This window comes from Coregonus lavaretus (genome assembly GCF_964263955.1).
Source record: "Coregonus lavaretus genome assembly, chromosome: 34".
NCBI classification, from domain to species: Eukaryota; Metazoa; Chordata; class Actinopteri; order Salmoniformes; family Salmonidae; genus Coregonus; species Coregonus lavaretus.
The window spans coordinates 31,999,105-32,015,836 of NC_140021.1; the positions used below are offsets into that span (position 1 = coordinate 31,999,105).

The 16,732-nt window shown below is 40.5% G+C and overlaps 1 protein-coding gene across 1 annotated transcript in view; it reads right to left on the reverse strand.

The window, feature by feature from the left end:
- Positions 1 to 5,268: 5,268 nt before the first annotated feature.
- LOC311109123 (progressive ankylosis protein homolog B-like) overlaps positions 5,269 to 16,732 on the reverse strand; it is a gene marked incomplete at both ends in the record, with an annotated part of 38,929 nt that continues 27,465 nt past the window's right edge. The window contains 4 exons of the mRNA XM_084151934.1: positions 5,269 to 5,388; positions 5,510 to 5,609; positions 7,247 to 7,370; positions 10,996 to 11,125. Of these exons, the coding sequence (XP_084008060.1) occupies positions 5,269 to 5,388; positions 5,510 to 5,609; positions 7,247 to 7,370; positions 10,996 to 11,125 (474 nt within the window). The remainder of the gene's footprint in view (positions 5,389 to 5,509; positions 5,610 to 7,246; positions 7,371 to 10,995; positions 11,126 to 16,732) is intronic.

Below are 16,732 nucleotides of genomic sequence, written 5' to 3' on the forward strand. Positions count from 1 at the left end.
GTTCTAACTTTTAAACAAAGCTGCATGGGATTTTTCTCTATGCGACTCTGTCTGCAATGTTTGCTTTAGGATCATGTGCGCTTTTGGATTTAACAGCTCGCAGTTCCAACTCATACACGTCAAAACATCAGCTATGCGGATTTCGGCTAAAGTGGATCTGATTGAATCGGGGCAAAAGTCACACATAGTAAGATTGAGGGATTCCCGACCCCTCACTGTTAATATACACTTTGCAATACCCGTCGGCAGTATAGAATAGCACTATAGTCTTTTAATAGTGTACAATGTAAAATGCACTTGCCTGGCCTTAAAATCAAGTAAAAAATAGTTTCCCTTTCATTGCTGTGGACAGGTTCTCCTGTGTCCGTTGTTTCCCATGTTCAATTAGCAGTAACACGATGATGGAAGTGATTAATACGTATCCTCTTTCTTTAGTTAATGAATACACTAATTGTCTGGAGGATTGGAAGACCTTAAGTTATTTACATGGATGAACACTTCAGTGCATGGCTTGTCTGTGCAGTGTGTTCCTCATCATGGCAGATCTCCACTCCTTATTGGCTGATTGTCCACACTCAAGGAGCCTATTAGCCCTTTACATTCCTGGGAATTGTCCTATATGTACAGTTGAAGTCGGAAGTTTGTACACCTTAGCCAAATACATTTAAACTCAGTTTTTCACAATTCCTGACATTTAATCCTAGTAAAAATTCCCTGTCTTAGGTCAGTTAGGATCCCCACTTTATTGTAAGAATGTGAAATGTCAGAATAATAGTAGATTTATTTCAGCTTTTCATTCTTTCATCACATTCCCAGTGGGTCAGAAGTTTACATACACTCAATTAGTATTTGGTAGCATTGCCTTTAAATTGTTTAACTTGGGTCAAATGTTTCGAGTAGCCTTCCACAAGCTTCCCACAATAAGTTGAGTGCATTTTGGCCCATTCCTCCTGACAGAGCTGGTGTAACTGAGTCAGGTTTGTAGGCCTCCTTGCTCGCACACGCTTTTTCAGTTCTGCCCACAAATTTTCTATAGGATTGAGGTCAGGGCTTTGTGATGGCCAGCAGCAAAGCACCCCAACAGCATGATGCTGCCACCCCCGTGCTTCACGGTTGGGATGGTGTTCTTCGGCTTGCAAACAGCCCCCTTTTTCCACCAAACATAGCGATGGTCATTATGGCCAAACAGTTCTTTTTTTGTTTCATCAGACCAGAGGACATTTCTCCAAAAAGTACGATCTTTGTCCCCATGTGCAGTTGCAAACCGTAGTCTGGCTTTTTAATGGCGTTTTTGGAGCAGTGGCTTCTTCCTTGCTGAGCGGCCTTTCAGGTTATGTCGATATAGGACTCGTTTTAATGTGGATATAGATACTTTTGTACCTGTTTCCTCCAGCAACTTCACAAGGTCCTTTGCTGATGTTCTGGGATTGATTTGCACTTTTTCGCACCAAAGTACGTTCATCTCTAGGAGACAGAACGCGTCTCCTTCCTGAGTGGTATGACAGCTGTGTGGTCTCATGGTGTTTATACTTGCATACTATTGTTTGTACAGATGAACGTGGTACCTTCAGGCATTTGGAAATTACTCCCAAGGATGAACCAGACTTGTGGAGGTCTACAATTCTTTTTCTGAGGTCTTGGCTGATTTCTTTTTATTTTCCATTGATGTCAAGCAAAGAGGCACTGAGTTTGAAGGTAGGCATTGAAATACACTGCTAAAAAAAATAAAGGTAAGACTAAAATAACACATCCTAGATCTGAATGAATGAAATAATCTTATTAAATACTTATTTCTTTACATAGTTGGATGTGCTGACAACAAAAATCACACAAAAATTATCAATGGAAATCAAATGTATCAACCCATGGAGGTCTGGATTTGGAGTCACCCTCAAAATTAAAGTGGAAAACCACACTACAGGCTGATCCAACTTTGATGTAATGTCCTTAAAACAAGTCAAAATGAGGCTCAGTAGTGTGTGTGGCCTCCACGTGCCTGTATGACCTCCCTACAACGCCTGGGCACGCTCCTGATGAGGTGGCGGATGGTCTCCTGAGGGATCTCCTCCCAGACCTGGACTAAAGCATCCGCCAACTCCTGGACAGTCTGTGGTGCAACGTGGCGTTGGTGGATGGAGCGAGACATGATGTCCCAGATGTGCTCAATTGGATTCAGGTCTGGGGAACGGGCGGGCCAGTCCATAGCATCAATGCCTTCCTCTTGCAGGAACTGCTGACACACTCCAGCCACATGAGGTCTAGCATTGTCTTGCATTAGGAGGAACCCAGGGCCAACCGCACCAGCATATGGTCTCACAAGGGGTCTGAGGATCTCATCTCGGTACCTAATGGCAGTCAGGCTACCTCTGGCGAGCACATGGAGGCCCCCAAAGAAATGCCACCCCACACCATGACTGACCCACCGCCAAACCGGTCATGCTGGAGGATGTTGCAGGCAGCAGAACGTTCTCCACGGCGTCTCCAGACTCTGTCACGTCTGTCAAGTGCTCAGTGTGAACCTGCTTTCATCTGTGAAGAGCACAGGGCGCCAGTGGCGAATTTGCCAATCTTGGTGTTCTCTGGCAAATGCCAAACGTCCTGCACGGTGTTGGGCTGTAAGCACAACCCCCACCTGTGGACGTCGGGCCCTCATACCACCCTCATGGAGTCTGTTTCTGACCGTTTGAGCAGACACATGCACATTTGTGGCCTGCTGGAGGTCATTTTGCAGGGCTCTGGCAGTGCTCCTCCTGCTCCTCCTTGCACAAAGGTAGAGGTAGCAGTCCTGCTGCTGGGTTGTTGCCCTCCTACGGCCTCCTCCACGTCTCCTGATGTACTGGCCTGTCTCCTGGTAGCGCCTCCATGCTCTGGACTACGCTGACAGACACAGCAAACCTTCTTGCCACAGCTCGCATTGATGTGCCATCCTGGATGAGCTGCACTACCTGAGCCACTTGTGTGGGTTGTAGACTCCGTCTCATGCTACCACTAGAGTGAAAGCACCGCCAGCATTCAAAAGTGACCAAAACATCAGCCAGGAAGCATAGGAACTGAGAAGTGGTCTGTGGTCACCACCTGCAAAACCAGTCCTTTATTGGGGGTGTCTTGATAATTGCCTATAATTTCCACCTGTTGTCTATTCCATTTGCACAACAGCATGTGAAATGTATTGTCAATCAGTGTTGCTTCCTAAGTGGACAGTTTGATTTCACAGAAGTGTGATTGACTTGGAGTTACATTGTGTTGTTTAAGTGTTCCGTTAATTTTTTTGAGCAGCGTACATCCACAGGTACACCTCCAATTGACTCAAATGATTTCAATTAGCCTATCAGAAGCTTCTAAAGCCATGACATCATTTTCTGGAATTTTCCAAACTGTTTAAAGGCACAGTCAACTTAGTGTATGTAAACCTCTGACCCACTGGAATTGTGATACAGTGAATAAGTGAAATAATCTGTCTGTAAACAATTGTTGGAAAAATTACTTGTGTCATGCACAAAGTAGATGTCCTAACCGACTTGCCAAAACTATAGTTTGTTAACAAGAAATGTGTGGAGTGGTTGAAAAACAAGTTTTAATGACTCCAACCTAAGTGTATGTAAACTTCCGACTTCAACTGTATCTGGCTTAATTGAAACGTTTCTTACAGAATAAATCTGTAATGCATAACCATTGTAGCAATTGAAAGGGAACAGTTTGGAAATAATGGGTAAATTATTAGGCCAAAAGGTGAGTACACAACAGTTCACCTGACACGACTGAATCAAAACAGTACATTTGATTTTGTGCATTTCACATTTACTGTACTTTTGCCACATTTGTTAATGGAAAAAATTATAACTGAATACATTCAGTAACATAAGACTATTCCTGGAAAATGTGGGGTAGGTGGACCATAAGAAAACAATTACAAGGGTATGAGTGAGAACTAACTGTTGACTCCATAGCCCCGTTTATACCTGGTGCTAACGTTGTACTTTGTCCTGATCTTGTCCACATTCTGATTGTGCCCACATTTTTAGAGAGATGTAGATGATTAAAATACGCACTGTGATAAGTGTAAACAGACAAGGACATGTTGGCGACAGGTATAAACGAGGCTCAAGTGGCCACACCTCTCCAAAGTGTGCACAGTTCCTAAGCAATTTCAATGCCCTTTTATGGACTAAGGCTGCATTTACACAGGCAGCTCAATTCTGAAATGTTTCCACTAATTGGTCTTTTGACCAATCACATCAGTTATTTTATTTTTCACAGCTGATTGGTCAAAAGACTGATTAGTGGAAAAAAATAATCAGAATTGGGATGCCTGTGTAAACGCAGACAGTCTTCAACAATAAGGTACTTTTAGCTCTCCTAGCTGTGCCGTTGAGGAACTAGAGCAAGCACACTTGTAGTCGTTTCGTTTGGAACACAACCCTGCAATCAAACAATTACTGTTAACGCAATCAAAAAACGGTCCATTATAGATCGCAATCTGGGTGAGGTGGGCATGATTTGAAAGCTTGTTCTTTTGCCAATATGACTAGCTATGTTAGAAAATCCGATCTTACAGTGTTGGGCTTTCACATGGCAATTCAGAGGAACAGATTGTAATTTTGGTGGCATAGAAAGGAGTCCTGAGTGCATTCAGGTTCATGTGCCGCAGCAAATTTTCTTCACAATAAACAAACATAGGCTCATTCTGTTCAGGACAACCCAGAGTATGACGCCATGTCATCTTGTAACTGTATATAAAACATAGTGATCATAAACGTTGACACTGTATATGACATTAGTTTTATGATTTGGAAATGTGAAGTGCAAATTTGGACACAGGTGTTCGGCTTGCTTGTTTGACATCAAAGCGGTATTTATTATAATCCTCACATCTTTCAAAATACATAGTCACCTTTTTAATTTACAACATTTCTGTCAGACAAAAGATTTGCAAGAGTTGCCCAATTATCAGGAGCGATGGGGGCAAATTCTTGTCGCACACAGTGCTCAAGTTCAGAACGGCTGTCAGTCAAAACCCGTGAAGCGCAGAGCCAGAGCTCTGACCTCATCTATAGCATGTTAATGTACAGCCACTACGTTCCAATTTAGGCGTTTATCAGTGCCCAAATCTAACATTTTCAACCGGTATACAAGTACGAGTGCAAAGGGTTAAGGACTCTGATTCCTCAGTTGTTCTCTCAGGTCTGGTATTAGGGTCTACCCACTGGAATTATCTTTCTCTGTTGCGCTTAGCTCCATTTTCTCCTGTCCCTTTCCCTCCAAGTGCCTCTACTCCTCTTCCTCCTGGAGCTCCTCGATGGAGTCCTTCTGAGTTCTGGAACGCACCTCACTCGGAGGAACGGAGTCCTCTCCCTCCACCAGCAGCTTGCTGGCCATCTCATAGTTTTTCTGTGAAAGAGAAGGAGTGAGACATGAAAAGGAATTAAGAGCAATTTAGAGTGATTTTGTACTTCACTGTATGACTATACAGTTTCTTACTCTCCTTTTGCCTTTAGGGATGGGACTTCACCTGTTTTTGATAGACATAGCAGGCAGCTATGGTCACCATGGTAGACTCCCCTACGAAACCAGCCAACAGGGACCCAACCCCCAGAGTGGCCCCGTGGACACTGAAACACAAACCACAGCATTCATCAACTTTGGAACCACTGACCAGTAGAGATCAGAATACAGGATATACAGTAGGCCTATGTGGTACAGGCTTACCAAATTGGAATACATTTTGAGGATCTATATAGACTAAAATAAGACATATTTAACCCTTCCTCAAAAACAAAAGCAACCATTTAGTTGTAGGCCTATTATAGTGTGTGGTGAGCTAAAAATGTACGAGCGGGTTCTGGAAGAACATGAGTCATCCGAGATGTCTTGTTGTGAAATAGCCTGGCATCTGGCACAGATGGATATTTTTGATTGGGTAAAGATGAAAAGGATTTTCCACTCCTGTGAGTCTTTGCTATAGCAGCAGGTCTGGTCTACTTGCTTGGACTTGTCAGTCCGGATGAAAGGTGTTGCTAAGCGATGGAAGAAAGGTCCTCTCTTTATGGCCAGTCTTTATGGTGATATATAAGGTTGGAAAATGCTGTGAATTTTCAATAAATTCCCTGGTTTTCTTGAAATCCTCGTTGGCGGATTCCAGGAATCAGGAGGGAATAAGCAGGAAATCCAGAATCCTCCTACCAGGATTTCTGGAAATCCATGGAATTTATTGAAAGTTCCTGGAATTTTGCAACCCTAGTGATATATAATAATACATTTTATTTATAACGCACTAATATTTCTGCAGAATAAGTGCAGATGCAGTTTGCCCACAGTGAAATTACCATCTTGAAGTTACATTTTTTTTACGCATACGTTTCAGATAGAAAAATGGCTTTGCGAGAAACGGCAGTAACATATTCACTTACATTTAATACACCATTTAGCAGACGCTTTTATCCAAAGCGACTTACAGTCACGTGCGCATACATTTTTACGTATGGGTGGTCCCGGGGATCGAACCCACTACCCTGGCGTTACAAGCGCCATGCTCTACCAATTGAGCTACAGAGGACCACAAATGTATCTTATTTACAGATAAGGTAGAGTAAAATAAGGACAGCTAATATTGTAGATGGGTCAAATTCTGGTGCAGCAAAAAGCATGTTTTGCTTCCTCATTAGTTTTATATTATGATACCTTATGTTTAATTCAAAACCATGCACAAGGAACCGGTCTACAGATTTAATGTGTATATTAGCTCAATACAAAACTGCAGAGAACCCATTAACGCCTATCCTCACAATGAATGTGCACAGTCTGCATTTGATGGTAGGTGATGCAGTGAATGGTGATCATTTACATATTCCTGATTTAAACTCTCCTCTCTGAATACATTTCTATTCATATTTGCTCATCATGAAACAGGTAGCAGCTCCTCAACTCTGTCAAATTGAAGTCTAATCAAAATGTCACACTGAGCAAAGTTTGCTGGATTCAAATGAACCATCTTGATCCAGTTTTAGAATATAGCTCAGTTGGTAGAGCATGGCATTTGCAACGCCAGGGTTGTGGGTTCGATTCCAGTATAAAAAATAAAAATGTATGCACTCTAACTGTAAGTCGCTCTGGATAAGAGCGTCTGCTAAATGACTAAAATGTAAATGTAACCATTTTTCATATTAGTCAAAAGTAATTGACTATAAAGGGAATAGGGTGTCATTTGGGACACAGAGACTGGTAGGTGTCCAGTGAGGTGTCCACCTACCCAATAGAAGGCAACACGACCAGGCTGGTGATGAGGACGATGATGCGGAGTACAGAGCTGGGGGCCAGCACAAAGGTCTTCTTCAAGGTCATGAACCAACCGGTCAGGTGGGACCGGACTATCACTATACACACACACACACACACACACACACGGAAAGTCAGTGGAAACATTACATCACAGACAGACTGCTCTCTCAGCTAAACCATGGCTCATAGCTGTTCACACACAAAACCCTCATACTCAGACAAGAGGAACAAGACACTGCATTTTGGGACTGATCATAATGGTCAGACATTTCCAGCAGATATTTCCTGTTAAAGCAACTTCCTGTTTTTTTTTTTTTTTTGGGGGGGGGGGGGAATGGATCAGCTTAATATTGCAGATAGATTATCTTATATCAATGTAATTGTCTGCATCACTTCCAATCCCCCATGTTTTTTTTATTTTTTATATATATACTCCCCTTTATTACTTTTCAACCCCACCATCCTTTCCCTACTTGGAGTAAATTAGTGAACAACAATGCCCAGGCGTCTACTTCCGGTCTATACTTACTATCTACACCTTATGGACAGAGTTAATTTTACAATAATTCTATTATATATATATATATATATATATATATATATATATATATATATATTTTTTTTGCTCCTGAACTTCTTCTACTCTCAACCTCTCCGATCATTTTCATGGTGTCCATCCAGTTTGCTTCTATATGCCATATCTTTCTAACTGTGCTCCTTCCCAAAAGCTCCCAACATACAACCTATATACTTATTATGGACACAGTATGCTTACATTATTAGCTATCTTTGTTATTATTTGTTGTTATTTGTTATTAGTCCCATCCTTCAACTCTATTCAATACCTCCCATCTATCTCTTAACACCATCCATATAGGATTTCTATTTGCCATATATATTTCGACCGTACTGTGATGTTTTACAAAAATTCTGAACCTTTCTATTCTCATTGCTTCTACAGATTGTGAATAAAAAATAAACATTTTTGCTAAAAGTATTATTATATTATTGATTGATTGACTATGACTTTTCAGATCACCCAGTAATGCTATCTGCAAGGTTAGTTCCAGGTAAATATTGCAATCCTTTAGCCATTCCTGGACCTGTGTCCAAAAACAAGCTACAAATGGACAGAACCAAAACAAATGATCTAATGATTCTGTCTCTTCACAGTAAAACCTGCAGAGCTGGGAAGATTGTATCCCCCATATAAATAACATTCTATTGGTAGCAAGAATTGTATATAATAATTTAAATTGAAAGATTCAAATTTTTGAATCCGGTGTCGTTTTGCGTGTCAGTTCATAAACACTATGCCATGGGATCGGTACGTCAAAGATCTCTTCCCAACTATTTTGCAATCTATATGGGACGGCTGTCAATCCTTTGGTCCTTAAGTGAAACTGATATACTTTTTTATTTATCACAGTTTTCCTTAACCAATTATGTTCTTTAATGCAAGGCCGACAGACAAGTTCCTTACTTTCTCCCCCTTCCACTTTCCTCTTCCACTTTTGCGGTAAGGCTGCAATTATTTGGTTGTAATTTTGGGTAGAGCAGACATTTCCATATGTTTTTGTTAGCTGCATGTGCGAGTCCTACCAGTCCTACCGATGATATCATTTACGAAGATTATACCTTTTTTAAACATTCTGTCAAAAAATAAAGGTTTTTTGTCAATTAGTATATTTGAATTTAACCACAATATTTGTTGCATTATTTGTTCTGTCGTTTCTGGAGGATTAAATTGAAATTGCAACCAACTTTCTATGGCTTGTTTTAGAAATAGTGACATTTGGGAGATTATTTCCTTTTCAAATAACTGAAAGTGAGAGGTTGTAATCTGAATAAAGGGAAAAAGGCCTTTCTTGAACATTGGGTGAGACAATCTTACTAATTTGCTTGAGAACCAGTTCGGATTTAAGTATAACTTTTGTATGACTGAAGCTTTTAGTGATAGGTCTAATGCTTTAATATTTAATAATTTATGTCCTCCGAATTCATATTCATTATATAAATATGCTCTTAATTTTGTCTGGCTTGCCGTTCCAAATAAAATTGAATATTTTTTTCTCATATAATTTAAAAAACTGTTCGCTAGGCGTAGGCAAGACCATAAGCAAATAGGTAAACTGGGATAATACTAAAGAGTTAATCAGGGTGATTTTTCCACAAATTGACAGGTATTTTCCTTTACATGGTAGTAAGATCTTATCTATTTTTGCTAACTTTCTATTAAAATTTATTGAAGTGAGATCATTTATTTCCTTTGGGATATGTATTCCGAGTATATCCACATCACCATCAGACCATTGTATTGGTAAACTACATGGTAATGTAAAAATTGTATTTTTTAGTGATCCAATACGTAATATAGTACATTTGTCATAATTTGGTTGTAATCCAGAGAGGTTAGAAAATGTATCTAGATCCTCTATGAGGCTGTGGAGGGATTCTAGTTGTGGATTTAAAAGAAAACATGAATCATCAGCGTACAATGACACCTTTGTTTTTAAGCCCTGTATTTCTAATCCTCTGATATTATTATTGGATCTGATTTTAATAGCTAACATCTCGATGGCCACAATAAATAGATATGCTGATAGTGGACATCCTTGTTTCACTCCTCTTGACAGTTTAAAACTTTCTGAGAAATAGCCATTATTTACTATTTTACACCTAGGGTTACTATACATGATTTTGACCCATTTTATAAGAGATTCTCCAAAATTGAAATGCTCCAGGCATTTATATATAAACCCCAGTCGAACTTTATCAAATGCCTTTTCGAAGTCGGCTATGAATAGCAGGCCTGGTTTCCCATATTTTCCATAGTGTTCTATTGTTTCCAATACTTGCCTTATATTATCTCCAATGTATCTTCCATGTAAAAAACCTGTCTGATTAGAATGAATAATATCCGACAATACCTTTTTAATTCTATGCGCTATACATTTTGCTAGGATTTTTGCATCACAACACTGAAGTGTAAGGGGCCTCCAATTTTGTAAATGGACTGGATCTTTATATTTTCCACTTGTATCCTGTTTCAATAATAATGAGATCAGACCTTCTTCTTGAGTGTCAGATAATCTACCATTTACATAGGAGTGGTTAAAACATGCTAATAACGGTCCGCTTAGTATATCAAAAAAGGTTTGGTATACCTCGACTGGTATGCCATCCAACCCTGGAGTTTTCCCGGACTTAAAGTCTTTAATTGCATCCAGAAGTTCCTCCTCTGTAATTTCACCTTCACATTAGTCTTTCTGTGTGGCTGTTAATTTGACATTATCAATAGAAAAAAATCCCTACAATTAGCTTCAGTTAGAGGAGATGGAGGCGACTGAAAAGAAAACATATGCTTAAAGTACTTTGTTTCTTCCTTCAAAATATCATTTGGTGAATTATGGGTGACTCCGTCAATTGTAACCAGTTTCATTAAGTTCTTTTTGGTAGCATTCCTATGTTGAAGATTAAAAAAGAATTTTGTGCAAGAGGAACAAGACACTGCATTTTGGGACTGATCATAATGGTCAGACATTTCCAGCAGATATTTCCTGTTAAAGCAACTTCCTGTTAATATATACTGTATTTAACCTGTGGCCCGTCGGGACTCAAACCCACAACTCTAGTGTTGCAACCACCATGCTCCAGTCAACTGGGCAACAGGCATAGGGAGTGTTTTAATGCTGAAATAAGAAGAGCGGTTCTTCTTACCTGGCAAAGGGAAGAAGGAGAAGATCCTTAGTGGAAGTACACAGATCTCAGCGAAGGCCAAGTCCACCCCGATCACATCCACCAGGATCTTCTCCGAGATGTGAGGGGTCCAGAACACCACGAAGCAGAGCTGTCCAAAGGTTAACAAACAGAGGTGTTCATTACGTCACACATAGCTGGGCAAACAGAGTAATTTAACTCGGTGTTAAGCACACACCACAAAGTTGGGCAACCTTGCCAAAACCATGCCTCGTTAGAATTTACACGATCATTAAAGCAGCAATCAGCAGCTATAACAATAACAAAGAGTCCTTCCCACCCATTATTTGGTAAAAAGCTGAAGGATGGGGCTGGAGACCATCCACGATATAGAAATTACAGTTTTAACCCTGTTTTAAAGGTTATATAGCGTTTGATTACATTTATTTGTTTACAAACATTGGAATAAAACAAGCTTCTATTTTGGGTTCTGATGGGGTACAACAGTTGAACTAAGCTCATGAGGCATTTATAAAAGTTATCAATGGGTACATATCATACATTTATCAATCCAAAAATGTATGTAGCAACTGTTGCCCCTTTAAGGCGAGTGGTTTCCGGTTCACTGTGGTCCCTTAGAAGTTAACACAGGCCAGACGTGTGACCGAATTCATTCATTCTAATTGTGGTAGCAATGTACTGTAGATACAGTATATAACAATATTGCAAATCAAGCAAGTCAATGTATAAACTATCTGTAGTGCTCATCAGGTTCTGGTTAAAAAACATTGGATTGTCAAAGAAAATGTAGCAGTGTAGTCGTGCTGATTACTATCAGATGTTTTTCTAGATGTCTACGGTTAGTCAGTCACCTGTCATACTGTACACAACTAGAGAGGTCATTTTGAGTCAATGAATCAGTGTTTTTCCTCCATTTTTTCGCCAGACTTCCTCACTTTAAACGCCAACTAAAGTCAAAGGGAAATCATCTAAAACCCATTTGCTTTGTTTACAGTGTAAACTTTACACTGATCCTTTTTGTGGTGTTTCTTGTACACCGTTATCCACCTTGTCCGCTCTGTGCTGTTCTCTGTTGTCTATCCCTTGGAGTCAGATGCAAATCAGAGAAAGTCTTGGCCTGTAGTCTGCCAGACTGGCTTTGCCAGAGTTTTCATCAAGCCTATAGGCCATGCCCATCTGGCCCAACGTGCTGTGTGCTGGCAGGCATGAGCCCACACCCACTTGTTTAAAACTGGAATTCCACATCTGGCTGGAATGCCACCGCCACTTCGCTCTCTGGCTCCAAGACCTAACCTTGGCCACAAACTTCCTGTTTTTCCATTTCCTCTAATCAAACCAGTTTTTCTTACTATTTCCATTTCCACCCTGCATTTACCACATACTGGGGTTAAAGCAAAACAAAATACCATGACTGATTTCAGATCGATTGTCTGTGCGGCCCAGTTATCCTCCCCTTTAAAGTAAAAAAGTACTGACCACCATGCTTTTAGGGAAAGAGGATCATTTTGTACATAGTTCTACAGTTTCCATGGCGCCCTAGCAGCAGCCTAAGCAGAGAGCTCCTGTACATTTTGTAAATATTTTTGTAATTAATTCATTTATGGCATTTGTTTACCAACAATATATATTTTAAAAAAAAGAATGAACAATTAATATAGCTAATTCATATAAATCAGAATCCACCACAGCATTAAGACTGAAGCTGGCAAGTCCTTTGTTTGTTTGGCTAGCTAGCTAACATTAACTGGCTAGCTGTTTTGATTCGAATTCCAGCCAATGTCCGGCGGTTGAGGATGGAGAGAAGCCGAAAGCAAGACGGCAGAGGTGTGCAGTGATGAGGATCGTAGGAAGGACAAAGTTACAAGGCTGCTCTTGAATTATTATTGAAATGTGGTGTGCTTTCTGGTGCCACGTAACTGCTGTAGCATCATCCAAGTGGCTGCTTCATTTTGGTAGCAGTGAAGGAGTAGCTAACTAGCTAGCAGAGGCTGCAGTGGCTTAGCTCAAACTGAATTTGACTGAGGTTTACTACGGAAAAGACAGAAACAGCGAGACACCTTGATGAGCTTCCTGCCTGCCTCCGAACTTTCTCTCCCTGCTTGACCACCTCCCTCAGATGACCACTCAAGCCATAAACCTTCTCATGACTGTCCAACACAGGATGTTGTGATGTTGTTTTTCTTAATTACTTGTATTGTTGTGTGCTTTCAGGGCTGGCAACTTTTGATAAAAACTTGGAGTGAGATTTGCTATGTGAATTTCATTGCCCTCTGGCACAATCCCTAGACGGGGGACTGGGGGTCCTCCCCAAGGAACATTTTACTGTTTTAAAGCTAATTTCTACGTATTTTGACATGATTTAGATTTTTTTTTAATAAAAACCCAGATCAGGTGTATTCAGGACGCTTTGAACATTAAATGAACACTCAAAATTCGACAACTTTGTTACTGTCAGAATTTTGGGAGATTACATTTAAAGTATCCTAATATTTTTAAACAAAATTGATACTTTATTCAGACAGTAATGAAATTAGATAGGTAAATGCTAGACACAGTGAGAAGGTTGGAAGTAGGGATTGATCCCTGTTCTCAAGTGGAAAGTTGTATGCGACACCAGTCTCTCTGCACAGGAGATTTTTATATTAATGGTTGATGGCAGTGGCTAACCAAATCATATACAGTGGGGGAAAAAAAGTATTTAGTCAGCCACCAATTGTGCAAGTTCTCCCACTTAAATAGATGAGCCCTGTAATTTTCATCATAGGTACACGTCAACTATGACAGACAAAATGAGAATTTTTTTTCCAGAAAATCACATTGTAGGATTTTTTATGAATTTATTTGCAAATTATGGTGGAAAATAAGTATTTGGTCAATAACAACATTTTCTCAATACTTTGTTATATACCCTTTGTTGGCAATGACACAGGTCAAACGTTTTCTGTAAGTCTAAGGTTTTCACACACTGTTGCTGGTATTTTGGCCCATTCCTCCATGCAGATCTCCTCTAGAGCAGTGATGTTTTGGGGCTGTCGCTGGGCAACACGGACTTTCAACTCCCTCCAAAGATTTTCTATGGGGTTGAGATCTGGAGACTGGCTAGGCCACTCCAGGACCTTGAAATGCTTCTTACGAAGCCACTCCTTCGTTGCCCGGGTGGAGTGTTTGGGATCATTGTCATGCTGAAAGACCCAGCCACGTTTCATCTTCAATGCCCTTGCTGATGGAAGGAGGTTTTCACTCAAAATCTCACGATACATGGCCCCATTCATTCTTTCCTTTACACGGATCAGTCGTCCTGGTCCCTTTGCAGAAAAACAGCCCCAAAGCATGATGTTTCCACCCCCATGCTTCACAGTAGGTATGGTGTTCTTTGGATGCAACTCAGCATTCTTTGTCCTCCAAACACGACGAGTTGAGTTTTTACCAAAAAGTTATATTTTGGTTTCATCTGACATTCTCCCAATCCTCTTCTGGATCATCCAAATGCAAACTTCAGACGGGCCTGGACATGTACTGGCTTAAGCAGGGGGACACGTCTGGCACTGCAGGATTTGAGTCCCTGGCGGCGTAGTGTGTTACTGATGGTAGGCTTTGTTACTTTGGTCCCAGCTCTCTGCAGGTCATTCACTAGGTCCCCCCGTGTGGTTCTGGGATTTTTGCTCACCGTTCTTGTGATCATTTTGACCCCACGGGGTGAGATCTTGCGTGGAGCCCCAGATCGAGGGAGATTATCAGTGGTCTTGTATGTCTTCCATTTCCTAATAATTGCTCCCACAGTTGATTTCTTCAAACCAAGCTGCTTACCTATTGCAGATTCAGTCTTCCCAGCCTGGTGCAGGTCTATAATTTTGTTTCTGGTGTCCTTTGACAGCTCTTTGGTCTTGGCCATAGTGGATTTTGGAGTGTGACTGTTTGAGGTTGTGGACAGGTGTCTTTTATACTGATAACAAGTTCAAACAGGTGCCATTAATACAGGTAACGAGTGGAGGACAGAGGAGCCTCTTAAAGAAGAAGTTACAGGTCTGTGAGAGCCAGAAATCTTGCTTGTTTGTAGGTGACCAAATAATTATTTTCCACCATAATTTGCAAATAAATTCATTAAAAATCCTACAATGTGATTTTCTGGATTTTTTTTCCTCAATTTGTCTGTCATAGTTACCGTGTACCTATGATGAAAATTACAGGCCTCTCTCATCTTTTTAAGTGGGAGAACTTGCACAATTGGTGGCTGACTAAATACTTTTTTTCCCCACTGTATTGCAGTCTCCTTGTCCATAGACTGCTTTCAAGGTAAGGATACAAACATTTTGTAATTGAGTTGAACTCTTTAAAACAGGGCTAAATTCTGAAAATCGCCCAACCTTCAAGACAAATCTAATGAATACCAATATTCAGTGGGTTTATGACTACTAGTTGAAGATCCTTGCCATCATCTTACACAATAGGATGCGTTTGAGTTGAGAGTCCCCCTACCACCTCATATAACTCATTTTCAAGACACAAGTAGGCATATCAGATTTCAAATATGTGATTACAGTGGCAACATTGGGAAGAAGTGGAATAATACAATAAGGGTGGAGAATAACTGTAGTGTTCTTGCTGACAAGCACAGTAATTACCCTATATTTTAGGCCATTGTTAAGAATGACAATTGTTCCACTGATCAGACTAAATAAAGTAAATAGATAATAAAATATGTTGAAGACAAGATTACATAAATATGCCCCTACACCCCAACCAAATTATTTTTCTATGTATTGTCCCCACTCTAGAATCAAACTTACACTTTTGGGTTCACAATCTGTTTGACAAAATTATTTTCATAGTTACAAATCAGGTCACCCTACCAAACTTCCCTGCTAAAACATACTGTAGGTCTGTCTGCTGCTGCCTTTTCGTTGTCACAGCCTAAATGCCAATCACCAAACGAGGGGACTAATGCAAGTGGGGATTAAATCGACTTTAGTACATGCAGTCAAAAGGCTACATTCTGCAATAGGGACAGGTATAACAGCAACCTAATTTTGTTGACAACATTGTACATGAAACAGTGCTACCGTGCTGCTCTTTTTACAGTTGTATAAACTCAGCGGAGAACGTTCTCGCTCTCTTTAAAACATGCATCCAATCCCCTTGGTCCCTTACATAACTATACCAATCATATGCGTCAATGTGCCGCGGTTCACAGTGCTGTGGCAAGACAAGACCGCTCATGATGTTAAATTGCAGGCGCAGATGCTGCAATTTCAAAAGGATTTGGAGCATAGTTGAAAAGTTAACGCGCTGAGTATACAATGGACTAATTTGAAAAATAAAAGCAGTAGTTTTCAATGCTGCGGGATGCTGACCGTCTAGGCAGAGTTGCAAAGAAAAAGCCATATCTCAGACTGCCCATTTTAATATTTTATATTTATTGGCCAGTCTGAGATATGGCTTTTTCTTTACAACTCTGCCTAGGAGGTCAGCATCCCGGAGTCGCCTCTTCACTGTTGACATTAAGACTGGTGTTTTGCGGGTACTATTTAATGAAGCTGCCAGTTGAGGACCTGTGAGGCGTCGGTTTCTCAAACTAGACACTAATGTATTTGTCCTCTTGCTCAGTTGTGCACCGGGGCCTCCCACTCCTCTTTCTATTCTGGTTAGAGCCAGTTTGCGCTGTTCTGTGAAGGGAGTAGTACACAGCGTTGTACGAGATCTTCAGTTTCTTGGCAATTTCTCGCATGGAATAGCCTTA